This window comes from Mandrillus leucophaeus, unplaced genomic scaffold (assembly GCF_000951045.1).
Source record: "Mandrillus leucophaeus isolate KB7577 unplaced genomic scaffold, Mleu.le_1.0 Scaffold157, whole genome shotgun sequence".
NCBI classification, from domain to species: domain Eukaryota; kingdom Metazoa; phylum Chordata; class Mammalia; order Primates; family Cercopithecidae; genus Mandrillus; species Mandrillus leucophaeus.
Window position 1 is genome coordinate 2940953 of NW_012101554.1, and position 13931 is coordinate 2954883.

The 13931-nt window shown below is 42.0% G+C and overlaps 1 protein-coding gene across 1 annotated transcript in view; it reads left to right on the plus strand.

Annotated features, from left to right (window-relative positions):
* RFX4 (regulatory factor X, 4 (influences HLA class II expression)) overlaps positions 1 to 13931 on the plus strand; it is a 160206-nt gene that overhangs the window by 87652 nt on the left and 58623 nt on the right. Inside the window, exons 6-7 of the mRNA XM_011975596.1 lie at positions 516 to 593; positions 7856 to 8019. Coding sequence (XP_011830986.1) covers positions 516 to 593; positions 7856 to 8019 — 242 coding nt within the window. The remainder of the gene's footprint in view (positions 1 to 515; positions 594 to 7855; positions 8020 to 13931) is intronic.

Below are 13931 nucleotides of genomic sequence, written 5' to 3' on the forward strand. Positions count from 1 at the left end.
TTTTTTTTTTTTTTTTGCTAAGCACATTGCAGAGAATTTCCAAATGTCTTATGGTGACTTAGGCAGAATCACCTTCATATAACTATGCACTGATTTCAACTTTGTAGTGGTCTCAGCCAATGAAGAGAATTTAGTTCCATAAGCCCTGCTTAGCTCTGTGTGCCCGGCACTGTGCTAGGTGCTGGATACATGAGCATGAATAAGATAGCATTTTTGTTTTCCTAGAGCTCACAGTCTCAGGGGATGGAAAATGGGGGCAGAAGGAGAAACCAGCACATTCCGTATCTCAGGGAGAAACCCACTCGTGCTGTGTGAGCACAGAGGAGGGAGCTGAGGGTCAGAGAATACCACCCAATGAAAATCAGTCTCACCTGGGTCTAGTAGGCTGAGCAGGTGTTAAGTGAATTCCATCCCCCACCAAAGGGAAGAAATGACTTAAAAACTGAAAGTCCAAAGGCAGCAGCAATGGATATTAATGTATGTCTTTGTTGTTGATCCTCTACCCACCCCCACAGGTTTCTACCTTTATCATGATGTACAGAACACACTGTCAGAGAATACTGGACACTGTAATAAGAGCCAACTTTGATGAGGTAGGTCAAGAAGGGTTGAGCTGTGAATACTCAGTATTAAAAATCTTATAGCACTAGCTCCTATTTCATGAGCTCCTGCTAGGTGCCAGGCCTGGCATCTGGAAGCCCTTCCTGGATACCCATTAGCTCATTTCATCCTCATGGGAGCCCATGAAGCAGGTATGATTATTATCCCCACTTTACAGACCTGACGTGTGTATAGCAGTGGACTTGGCCTCCTCGTCTGACTGAAATGGTGAACTGCCTCCAGGCCTATCAGTACGTTAGGAAGATCATTTTGCCAGTGTATCATTATACCCAGGATTATAGGTTCAGAGAAGCTAAAGAAAAGCTTCCTTACATTTTGGAAAAAATATATAAAGAACTTTATTCTATTTTGTATATTTAGGCTTTTACTGAGGCTTGTCCACTTTGGTACATCTGGAGCCGGTTACCCTCCATTCCCAAGATCTGATCCATAGATTTCCATCAAATCCCATCAGTAGGGCCATCATTAAATACAAACAATGTAAGAAGTCCATTTTATTTTAAAATATTATAGTTAAAGAATGGAGAGGAGGAAATGAGAAAGGATGGAAGAACAATAACCAATAATAAAGTTATATAACTTTATTATTTTTTGAGAGAATATGGTCTCTAAAAGGACTATAAAAAACCCAGTAGCTATTGGTGGAAGAGATCCCAGAGACTCCTTTGGTGTGTGTGTTGTGGGGAGGGGGTGCTGTTGTAGGTGGAGGGGTATAAACACGATGTCAGATACAAAATGCTCTTCTCCCGTACTTTTCTGCCTTCCCACGGCTGTGTGCTTTAGGAGCAAATGTTTGTTGAGCACTTCCACTATCACTTTACTCATAGACACAGCTGCAGATGAGATGGGAGAGCGTGTTGGTAAAGAAGTACTGTTCTTCCTTCTCTTGACTTTTATCCACTAGACTTCTAAAATGTACTTTAAAATCTCCCAAATTACTTGAGCAACCGTTTCAGTGGATTTTTTCTTTTAAGAAAGAAAACTCCCTGCTTTCTTTTGAACTGTGGTTTGGCTCTGTCTTACATTCCAAAGATCACTGAGATCAGGACAAATAATGATTCGTGACTAGCTAAGACAACACTAGCTGCTATAACAAATAACTCTCCAAATCTTAGCACACTGGAGGTTTATTTCCACTCATGTCACAATCCAGTGCGGTTGTTCTTGGTTGGAAGGCTGGTTGCTGGGGGTGATTCAGGGACTCAGGCTCCTTCCACCCTGCCCTAAAGCCTTGGAGTTCTCTTTGTTCAGCTGATGGGTGGGGAAAAGAACTACTAGGAAGGCATACCCCCTACTTATCCTTGTCAGCCCAGAAATACAATAGCACTTCTGCCCATATTCCATTGACAGGAGCTGGTCCCATGGCCCCACCTTAATGCAGCGGGGGCTGGGGAATGTGGTCCCTTACACTACTTACAGCAGCTTCCACTACTCACATCTCTAATGGACAGCTTTTTCTCTCTGCCACAGTTACCAACAACAAAACTAGTGGCAGTTCTCCCTTATGTTCATATGTAGCATATTCATCTCAAAACTTGGGTCCCATACACTATCCTCTCTGCCACAGTTACCAACAACACAACTAGTGGCAGTCATCTCTTATATTCGTATGTAGCTTATTCATCTCAAAACTCACTCCCATTTCATTTCATTTCATTAGCTTAATTCCAACACCTATTGGGTCCCATACATTATTGGAGAGATAAGTAAGACACAGCTGATGGGATAGGGGGAAGGCATGTAACTAGCAACTAGGATGCAGAATCGTTGAGGGGCAGATGCTGCTATGGGAAGAGTGCCAGGCTTCGAGTCCCAAGCTTGGATTCAAGAGCTGGCTCTGCCTTTCAAGCCTCAATTCCTCATCCTAGAAATGAAGATTTAAAAATTCATCCCCATCTATTGAATTCACAGTGTTACAAGAAGGAGGAGATAAGACTATGCCTGGTAAAAGCTCTTTGTAAACTGCAAAAGGTCATACAAATGCTTGTTCTTTTCAGATGGATCAGCCAGGGTGTTGAGAGACTTGGCCAAGAGCACACAGTTGGTTAGGGCCAAAGGTGTGTCAAGGTCCTTTGTCACCTGACACTCTTAGGCCAATTCCATGCCACTGGCAGGAATATTTGGTGGCTGCTTTTAAGATGGCTAATCAAGATGTGACTCACTCTTCTCAGCCACAGAATAATGAAGGGAGACATTTTACCTCTGATGAGGATGGCTTTCTCCTATAGCTGAGAAAAGTCATTGGTAAATGGACGGTGGATGTATCTGGCACACCTTGACTTTACAGTTGGTTTCAAGTCTTCCAGGTCTTTAATATTGGTTGAGGTTACAGCTTATGCTAGTATCACAGTCCTAAATTATCTTGTTTGTTCACTTGTTCATTGTTTGTCTCTACCACTATAATGTAAGCCATTGAGGGCAGGAACCTCATCTGTCTTGATCACTACTGTATCCTATCCAGCCATACTTTTAGGTTCTCAGTAAATGTTTGTTGGGTGAATGAGTAGATGAATGGACGAACAGGTGTAGAAATGCCATTGACGTATAACACTGTCAAGCAACTAAAGAATGCAAATCTGAGGCCGGGCACAGTGGCTCATGCCTGTGATCCCAGCACTTTGGGAGGCCGAGGTGGGTGGATCACGAGGTCAAGAAATCAAGATCATCCTGGTCAACATGGTGAAACCCTGTCTCTACTAAAAATACAAAAATTATCTGGGTACTCAGGAGGCCGAGGCAGGAGGATCGCTTGAACCCGGGAGGTAGAGGTTGCAGTGAACCAAGATTGTGTCACTGCACTCCAGCCTGGTGACAGAGTGAGACTCTCTCTCAAAAAAAAAAAGCAAATCTGCATGTAAGGGACTCGGGAATGTCTTCTCCAGACTACATTGCCCAATAAGCTGTAAAGTTCAGTAGTCTTGTGGTTGAGTCCCAAATTCCCCACTGACTAGCCTAAGACCTTGGGCAAGGCGCTTAACCTCTCTGAGCCTGGATTTCTTTTGCTACAAGATGAAAATAATAATTATACCTACCTCATAGTGAACATGAAATTGTGTATGTAAAGTGTCTGATTTTGTTCTAGAACATGATAAATGTTAGGCATTTTTGTAATTATTTTGTTGAGATCCTTCCAATCCTGTAACACGTAGGGACTCCAATTGCAAGTCAGCACAGGTGTTTCCACAAGGTACCAATGTTCAGAATGAACTAAATATGAACATGGAAAAAGAAATAGAAAATTTACTTAGTATTCCTAAGGAAATCATCTCCTCATACTTCACTGAGCTGAGAGACAAAGGGCAGAGAGTTTAGAAGACTGAAACAGATACCTCAGGAAACTGAATTTTATTAATAATTTGGAATCATTTGCCTCTGATTATTTCACTGTTTATGCTTGCAAGGTGTTAAGAACTTATCAAAACTCTCCCTTCTGCCTAATACTGTTTCCATTTGTTAAATGCCTGCACAATGCCAAGCATTTTACATAAGCTGTCTTATTTCACCCTAATAGTAGGAAGACATGATTATCTTCATTTTACAAATGCTGGTAACTCTCAAAGTTATATGTTTAGTCCTGAGCTCCAGATTCAATTGACTTGAAATCTAACTTAACACGGCCAAACCAGAGCTCTTAATTTTCTGCCCTAAATCTGTTTTTCCCAGGTCTTAGATTGCCACTCCCCTCCACCCAATTGCTTAAGTCACAAACTTTGATTCTTCCCTTTCCCTCACCCCTCAGATTCAGTCCATTGGGAGATCCTGTCAGTTCCACCTTCTACAGGGAAACATTGCATCTGTCCATTTTATGCCTAACTTCCAAGCCTTAGCGGTTGAGCTATAGCCATTCTCCCTCCTTCCTTTTCCTTCTCACCCGGAGGAAGAAGTATCATTGAACAATAAATGGCCTAAAATGCAGAGAGTAGGAAGGAAGAATACATATTCTACAAAAGCCACTCAGGAAACTGAGGACTGATCAGCCTTCCCTGTGCAGCTTGAACAGGCTTCAAACAGACAGATGCCTGCTAAGGACACTGATTTTGCACAGATTTGTTTGAATCCACACAACAGCTGATCTTTTCTAGACGTTCTGCTAGAAATTGACTGCTCATATAAAAAACAGGGGTACGGCTGCCTGCAAGAAGAGCTAAGTAAGGCAAATGAATTCAAAGTCTATCAACTCAAGAATCAGCTGAGCAGAGCTTCTTACTCAGAGTTGGAGGAGCAGACAAGAAGGCCCAGGACCTGACCTGAGCCTGATGCCCAGGGAGTGAGCTGGAATCAGGGACAGTGGAGGGTCCTCTGGAGGGCAAGTACCTTGTCCAAAAGCCGTGGACATCTCCAGACTCAGGCCACGCTAGTGGTCAGTCACCGGGTTCCTCAATGACAGAACAAAAGTCTTGATAGGTGAGTGGAGCCACAGTAGGGATCCTGGCTGGGTGACACTCAGAAACGTAGGCAAGAAAATCTCAAACACCTAGAGCAGGACGCTGATCTCTTGAGCTCAGCAGTGGTAGTGCCTCCATGATATCATAGTAGTAATAACAGCTACCTTGTTGTTGTTGTTGTTGTGTTTTTTTTGAGATGAAGTCTTGCTCTGTCACCCAGGCTGGAGTGCAGTGGCGCTATCTCGGCTCACTGCAAGCTCTGCCCCCCGGGTTCACGCCATTCTCCTGCCTCACCCTCTGGAGTAGCTGGGACTACAGGCACCCTCCACCACGCCCGGCTAATTTTTTTTTGGTATTTTTAGTAGAGACGGGGTTTCACCGTGTTAGCCAGGACGGTCTCAATCTCCTGACCTCGTGATCCACCCACCTCGGCCTCCTAAAGTGCTGGGATTACAGGCATGAGCCACCACGCCCAGCCCACAGCTAGCCTTTATTAAGCATCTACTATGTGCCAAGCACTAGAAGCACTTTTTAGAAATCTTTACCAAAACCTATACAGAGAATACTGCTTTTATCCCCATTTCACAGAAAAGGAATGGAGGCTTAGAGATGTGATACTCCTCAGCAGTGGAGCCAGGATTAGAACCCTGCAAGTCAGTCTTCACTCCTCCAGATTTTGTTTTAATTTTCAATCTGGACGAAAACTTTGCAGTATTTCCACTGTCATGGAATAAACAAGACTCTCACTGAAGTCTTTTCGATTTACAGACCTGACTTCATTAACCACTATGATCATGTTTTCGGTAATCACCACTTCCCTCCTAAGAAGTCAGAGGGGCATGCCTTTCTCCCTGTTCCTTATCCTCCAAGCCTTCCATCCAGTGAAGTCCAGGCTGCAGGCAAGGAAGCCTATTCACACGAGGCTGAGATGGAGTCACCAGGCTAGAGTCGGGGCATGACTCCACTAGCCAGAGGCGGCCGGGTCAGAGGAAAATTAGGCCCTACTCCTTGGAGGGGCCTGAAGGATGCTGCAGGTTACCAGGGCAGGGACAGAAAGCTGGGAAGTGGACAGCAGCCTAGGGAGAGACATGAGCCTCAGGAATGGGGTAGAAACCCAGTTACCGTGTGAAGAACAAACTAGCCATAAGAGAGCTTGTGGAAGGACTGAGGCAGACATGGGCTGTATCTCATCCATTCCCTGCCTGGTTGTCTGGCTTTGGACAACTAATATCTCTGCAAGTAAGAGTAATGATTCTCAGCTATAGTATTATGAGTATTACATGAAACCTAAGCAAAGTACCTGGCATATAGTAGGTACTCAATAAAGAAAGTTAATGGTGGCCAGGTGTGGTGGCTCACTGTAATCCCAGCACTTTGGGAGGCCAAGGCGTGCAGATCACCTGAGGGTCAGGTGTTCGAGACCAACCTGGTCAACATGGCGAAACCCCGTCTTTACTTAAAAAATACAAATATTAGCCAGGTGTGGTGGCACACACCTAGAATCCCAGCTACTTAGGAAGCTGAGATAGGAGAATTGCTTGAACCCAGGAGGCGGAGGTGTGAGCCGAGACCACACCACTGCACTCCAGCCTGGGCGACAGAGCAAGACTCTGTCCCCACCAAAAAGAAAGCTAAAATGGCAATAATACTTGCTCCAAAGTTTTAGACTAGAGGGACTCAATTATCTCCCACACCAAATCAGGATTGATTTGGAGAACCAGGGATGTGGATAATGCTACATGTGGAACTCAAGAGTGCCCATCTGTTGAGGGGAGAAGGAAACATGATACAGAAACCCATTGGAATGTATAAAAATTCAGAGTTATGTGTTCCCCAGCTTCGAGATGGGCTGCTCCCCAACTGAAAAAGTGCTGCAGATGCTAGTTGATAACTGAAGTCTAGATATTCTCGAATGTTATTATATACATCAGTTAATATCTTCTACTATTTCTCTTTACTTCCCTTAACTTTCCCACCCCTCCACCTCCTATTCTACCCACAGCTAAAAGACAGAGGTGTAGGGGAGGCAGCAAGGGGTTCTCTGCTTTGGACATTCACTCTGCCCTTCATTCAGTAACAATGCGGCTCAAGTTCCTGCTGTCGTCATATTAATAATAATAATTGCATTTCTGGGTGCCTGCTATAATCTGGTTCTTTCTAGTGGTTTGGGGAGTTTTAAAAAGTCAATCACACACACTTCATGTGTCCACATAGCTTACCACTCAGGTATCACCATCTAGCATCCCATATAGCACCCACTGGCAGGGAGATTTGGGAAATGGAAGAATTCCGACATGAAAAGCCTCTTGCACTTGACCCAATCTTTGATGCACAAATTTGAATCAGGAGAATTTTGTGTGTGTGGCACCTACTCTCCTCCCTTCAGCCACACTCCTTTTATGCGCAAGTCCCATACCTTTCCCTTCCTTCCCAGAAAACTCAGGGGCCCCTGAGGTTCAGTGGGCTCAAAGAATAGTGAGTACTAGTGCTCCGACCTTTTTAAAAACAATGCCCCACCTTTCTTTCCTTAAACTCTTCCCAGACCCTAGTAAGCATTGAAGGGGCTGATGGGTGTAAGTGCTTCATCTTTTGGGGCAGAGGAGACCCCAGCCTGCTAGGCTAGGCAGTTCTCCAGCAGTGAGCATGTTGCATGCCTAGGCAGAGGGAAGACTTGAAGTGGGAGAAACTCCCAGGGCCTCCTACAACATGGCAGGCTGGGGGTGGCTTCTGCTGCCGCAGGGGAAGTAAATGACAGCGTTGTAGACTGGGTTGGCCTTGGTGGAGTCCCAAGTTTCTGTTGGGAGGGCCCTGGGTAACCTCATGGTTCTTCTCTCTGTGGGTCAATACAGGTTCAAAGTTTCCTTCTGCACTTTTGGCAAGGAATGCCGCCCCACATGCTGCCTGTGCTGGGCTCCTCCACAGTGGTGAACATTGTCGGCGTGTGTGACTCCATCCTCTACAAAGCTATCTCCGGGGTGCTGATGCCCACCGTGCTGCAGGCATTACCTGACAGGTGGGCATGCTTATTCTTGTCTTCCTTCATGGCTGGTCCACAGAAGGGACTGTTCTGCTTCTCTTGTACTGAAAACCATGCACTGTCCAGAGGCCTCCCTTGTAAAGACCATTGATATTGAACTCTTAAATATTAACGTTTATTTATATTTTGGAATATAAATAAACCGTTAATATTTTGAACCATTTGTGTGGCTTAAAATTCAAAGGTATAAGATGGTGTACAGTAAGCAATCTCCCCACCAGACTCCTGTCCCCAGACAACCCAGTCCTTTCCCAGAACATCAGATAATCATTTTCTTGGAGTCTGACCAGATCTGATATGCACATGTAATCAATACGTATAATATACTGTTTTTCTTACTGAAATGGTGACATACACTATATACTGTTCTGTGCCTTGCTGTAAAACTAAACAACTTAACCTTGAAGTTTGTGCTGGACAGCTTCCATGCCCCTCCAGATGCACTCTCCACACTTCATGCTGCCTTCTGCTGGGGCTGGGGGTGGGGCATATGCTGATAGCATGGGCCACCACACAGGGTGCTTCTCAGGGAGGGATGGAGGGAGGAGAGTGAAGTCAGGAGATGGATTATCTGGCCCCCTCCCTGTGAGATTGTGTCAGGCTAGCTGGGTTCCTTCACTGGGCTGTGTTCCCTTCCAGGCAACTTTCCAGGCTGTCCTTGGGCACAGGGTGGATGAGAGCCTGTGGTCTGAGCCTTAGGTCACAGCAGTCTCCCTTACAGTTCCTCTACCTCGTCCACACCTTTGTGACATGTCCCTTGTAAATAAACCCACCCATTTACAGTGACACTCCTTCCTGTGGGGACTGTTACAAAGCACATTCCACATCCATCTATAAGGAGCTTTTCTCTTTTTCACAACTGCATAGGGTTCCACCATCTTGCATTTAGTCGATTCTCTTGATATTTCCAGTTTTGTCCTACTACAAACAACACTGTGATGAATGACATTTCATTTACCTTTTCTTTTTTTTTTTAAACATAGTGAAGTGTGTTAGTTTCCTGTGACTACTGTAACAAATTACCACAAACTGGCAAAGTGACTTAAAATAACAGAAAAGGTATTCTCCCACACTTATGGAGGCCAGAAGTCCCAAATCAAGCATTGGCAGGGCTGGTTCCTTACTGAGGATCTGAGGAAAAATATGTGCCATGGCTGTCTTCTGCTTCCGGTGTTGCCAGCAATCCTTGGTGTTTCTTGGCTTGCAGACGCATCACTCTAATCTCTGCCTACACCTTCACAGTGCTTCCTGCTCTGTGTGTGTGTGTGAGATTTTCAATCTGTATACCTTTTCCGCACCCCCGTCTTACTGCACTGGCTAAAATCTTTAGGATGATGTCCTAGCCTAGGCAAGGGTGGACATCTTTGCATTTTCCCTGACCTTAAGGGGAAAGCATTCAGTATTTACTATAAAATACAATGCTAGCTACAGGTTTTTAATATCAGGTTGAATGTGTGTGTGTTTGTGTGTGTGTATTATTATTATTATTGTTATTGAGATGGAGTTTTGCTCTTGTTGCCCAGGCTGGAGTGCAATGGCACAGTCTTGGCTCACTGCAACTTCTGCCTCCCGGGTTCAAGTGATTCTCCTGCCTCAGCCTCCCAAATAGCTGAGATTACAGGTGTGTACCACCATGCCTGGCTAATTTTTTGTATTTTTCGTAGAGATGGGGTTTCACCATGTTGGCCAGGCTGGTATCGAACTCCTGACCTCAAATGATCCACCCGCCTCAGCCTCCCAATGTGCTGGGATTACAGGCATGAGCCTCGGCACCTGGCCAATTATTTTTTTTTAAGATGAAGTCTGTTCTGTTGCCCAGGCGGGAGTACAGTGGTGCAATCATTGATCACTGCTCACTGCCACCTCAAACTCCTGGGTTCAAGTGATCCTCCTGCCCCAGCCTGTGGCATAGCTAGAACTATAGGCATGCATCACAGGACCTGGCTAATTTAAAAAAAAAATTTTTTTTTTTAGAGATAGGGTCTCACTATTCAGCCTAGGCTGGTGGTCATAAATTTTTTAAAAAACATATTGCTAGATCTGAATTGTTAATATTTTGTTCAGAGGGTTTTATAGTTCATCAAAGTTATTTGATCAATAATGAAAGTTTTTCATCTTTAGTTTTCATAATGTCTTTCTCTTATTTAGATATCAGAAGAACCCTGGCCTCATAAATGAGTTGAAAAATGTTCCCTCTCTTTTTTTTTTTGGAAGAGTTAGTGTAGAATTTTATCTAAATTTTTTAAATTCATAATATTTTCTTATCCTTTTAATATCTGTAGGCTCTGTAGTGATGTGTCCTTTCTCATTCCTGATGTAGGTAATTTGTGTTTTCTGTCCTTTTTCTTGGTCAGTGTGACTAGAAATGTACCAATGTTACTGATCTCAAAAAATAGCTTTTGGTTTATCTGGTTTCTTGTTTTCTGTTTTCAATTTTATTGACTTCTGTTTTTTATCTTTATTCCTCCCTTTTTGTGCTTGCTTTGGGTTTATTTTGCTCTTCTTTTTTTAATTTCTTTAAGTGAAAGCTTAGGTTGTTGATTATAAATCTGTCTACTTTCCTAATGAAAGCATTTAATGCTATAAATTTTATTCTAATCTCTACTTAGCTGCACCCCACAAATTTTGATATGTTGGGTTTTCATTTTAATTCAAAATATTTTCTACTTTCTCCTGTGAATTCCTCTTTGATCTATGGGGTATTTAGTAGTAAACTGTTTAATTTCTAAATATTTGGGGATTTTCAAGATATCTTCCTATTAATAATTTCTAGTTTAATTCCCTTCTGGTCATATTATATATATCGTTTTATATCAATTCTTTTAAGTCGATACTTGTTTCATGCTCCAGAATGTGGCCTATGTTGGTGAATGTTCTATGTGTACCTGAAAAAGCTATATATTCTGGTATCATTAGGTTAATTGTCAACTAGGTCAATTTAATTGATAGTGTTGTTTCAATTTTCTTTGTCTTTACTGATTTTCTGTCGATTTGTTCTACTGATTAGCAATAGAGAATATAGACACCTCCAGCTCTAACTGTAAATTTGTCTATTTCTATACATTTTTGCTTCATGTATTTTGAAGCTCTGTTGTTAAACGCATACAAATTAGAACTGTTATGTCTTATTGGTGAATTGACTTCTTTTCATAATGTCTTCTTTTATCTTTCATAATATTTCTTGTTCAGAGGTTTACTTTGTCTGTTTAATACAGCTAACTCCAGGTTTTTTTTAAATTAGTGTTTGCATGACATTTTTTCCCACCCTGTTAATTTGTCTTTATATTTGAAGTAGATTTCTTATAGCCAACATACAAACATAGAGGGAGGTCTTTCTTTTTTATTGTCTGGCAATTTTCCTTTTTAGTTGGTATGGTATGTATAGATCTTTATATTTCATGTAATTAAATATATGGTTCAATTAAGATCTTCCCTCTTCCTAGTTGTTTTCTATTAGTGTCATCAGTTTTTGCTCCTTTATTCCTCTTTTTTTGTCTAATTTTGTGTTAATTATTTTCATCATCCCATTTATCTCCATGGCTGGCTTTTCTTTTTTCCCCTCTCTGAGACAAGGTCTTACTCTATCACCCAGGCTCCAGCTGGAGTACAGTGGCACAAACACGGCTCACTGCAGACTCAACATCCTGGGCTCAAGCAATCCTCCCATCTCGGTCTCCTGAGTAGCTGGAATTACAGGCATGTGCCACTAAGCCTGGCTAATTGTTTTACTTTTACATAGAAATGGGGTCTTGCCGTGTTTCCTAGGTTGGCTTGAACTCCTGGGCTCAAGGAATCCTCCTGCCTCAGTCTCCCAAAGTGCTGGGATTACAGGTGTGAGCCACCATGCCTGGCCATGATTGTCTTTTTAAAAATACCTCTTTAAAAAAAATTTTTACTAGTTGTTTTAAGTTTGTATATCTTTAATTATAATATACCTTCAAATAATATTATACCACTTCACATGTATATAAGAATCAACACTATACTCCCAATTTGTATCCCATTTTTTATGCTATTGTTGTCATAGATTTTGTTTTTGTATATGCTATAAACTCCTAAAACATTATAACTATTTTTGCTTTAGATAACTATCTTTGAGAATGATTAAAGATATGAAAAAATATTTTATATCTGCTTTCATTCGCATGATTCCTAATCTTCATTTCTTTATGTATATCCAACTCATCTGTATAATATATGAGTTGGATATGTAATCATAGTCCTCTGCCTGCAAAATTTTCTTTAATGTTTCTCATATTGCAGGTCTAGTGGTAACAAATTATTTGTTTTTCTCTGTCTGAAGAAGTCTTTATTTGTCTTTCAATTTGAAAAATACTTTCACTGGGTATGGTATTCTGAATTAACAAGTTTTTCACTTTTGGCATTTTAAACATTTCGCTCCATTGTTTTTGGCTTGCATGTTTGTTTTTTGTGCATCTTTGCTCCTCTGTAGGCAGTGTGCCTTTTTTCCTCGGATGCCTTCAAGACTTTCTCTGTCTTTGGTTTTTCAATCTCTGTCTTTGGTTTTCAGCTGTTCAACCATGATGTATCTCAATGCTTTGTGTTGTTTTCAATCCTGCTTGGGGCTTTCTGAGCTTCTTGGATCTGTGCTTTGATGTATTTCATTATTTTTGGAAAATACTCATCCATTATCTTCTTCTCTGCTTTCTCTCTTTTTTCTTCTCCTGGTATTTCAATTACAAGTATGTTAGGCCATTTGATACTGTCCCACAACTCCTGGATGCTCGATTTTGCTTGTTCTCTACTCATTTTTCTCTTTGTGTTTTAAATGGAGTAATTTTTATTGACATATCTTCAGGTTCACTGATTCTTTCCTTTGCTATGTCAATGCTACTAATGAGACTATTGAAGGCATTCTTTATCTCCATTACTGTACTTTGTTTTTATGTCTATTTCTAATATTACAATTCTTTTAAAAGTAATTTCTGTGTTCTGGCTGGGTGCAGTGTGGCTCACACCTCTAATCCCAGTGCTTTGGGAGACGGAGGCAGAAGGATCACTTGAGGGCAGCCTAGACAACATAGCAAGATCCTGTCTCTACAAAAAAAATTAGCTGGGTATAGTAGCTCATGCCTATAGTCTAGCCACTAAAGATACTGAGGCGGGAAGATAACTTGAGCTCAGAAATTTGAGGTTACAGTGAATCATGATCCAGGCTGGATGACAGAGCAAGATCCTATCTCTAATAATTATTATTATCACATTAATTATTAATATATTAATAATTCATGTAATAATAGGAATTATTTATATGTTGTTCTGAAATTCCTCCTCTGTTCCTGCTTGTTTACTTTTTCCATTAGAGCCTTTGACACATTAGTCATAGTTTTTTTTTTTTTTGTTTTTTTGAGACAGAGTCTCGCTCTGTCGCCCAGGCTAGAGTGCAGTGGCCGGATCTCAGCTCACTGCAAGCTCCGCCTCCCGGGTTTACGCCATTCTCCTGCCTCAGCCTCCCGAGTAGCTGGGACTACAGGCGCCCGCCACCTCGCCCAGCTAGTTTTTTGTATTTTTTAGTAGAGACGGGGTTTCATTAGCCAGGATGGTCTCGATCTCCTGACCTCGTGATCCGCCCGTCTCGGCCTCCCAAAGTGCTGGGATTACAGGCTTGAGCCACCACGCCCGGCCTAGTCATAGTTATTTTAAATTTTAAATTACCTGTCTGATAGTCTGGTTATGTTGATTGTTTTGTTTCTTGACAGTAGGTTCTATTTCTTAATTTTCTGTTTATCTCATAATTTTTATTGGCTGCCAAACAGTGTGTAGAAGAGTAGAGACTGGGATAAATAATACTTAAGCCTGGAAATGGGATAAGTATTCCCATTTCCCTTAGGTTCATTCCCCTAGGTTCCTGAATATGAATTGAGGCA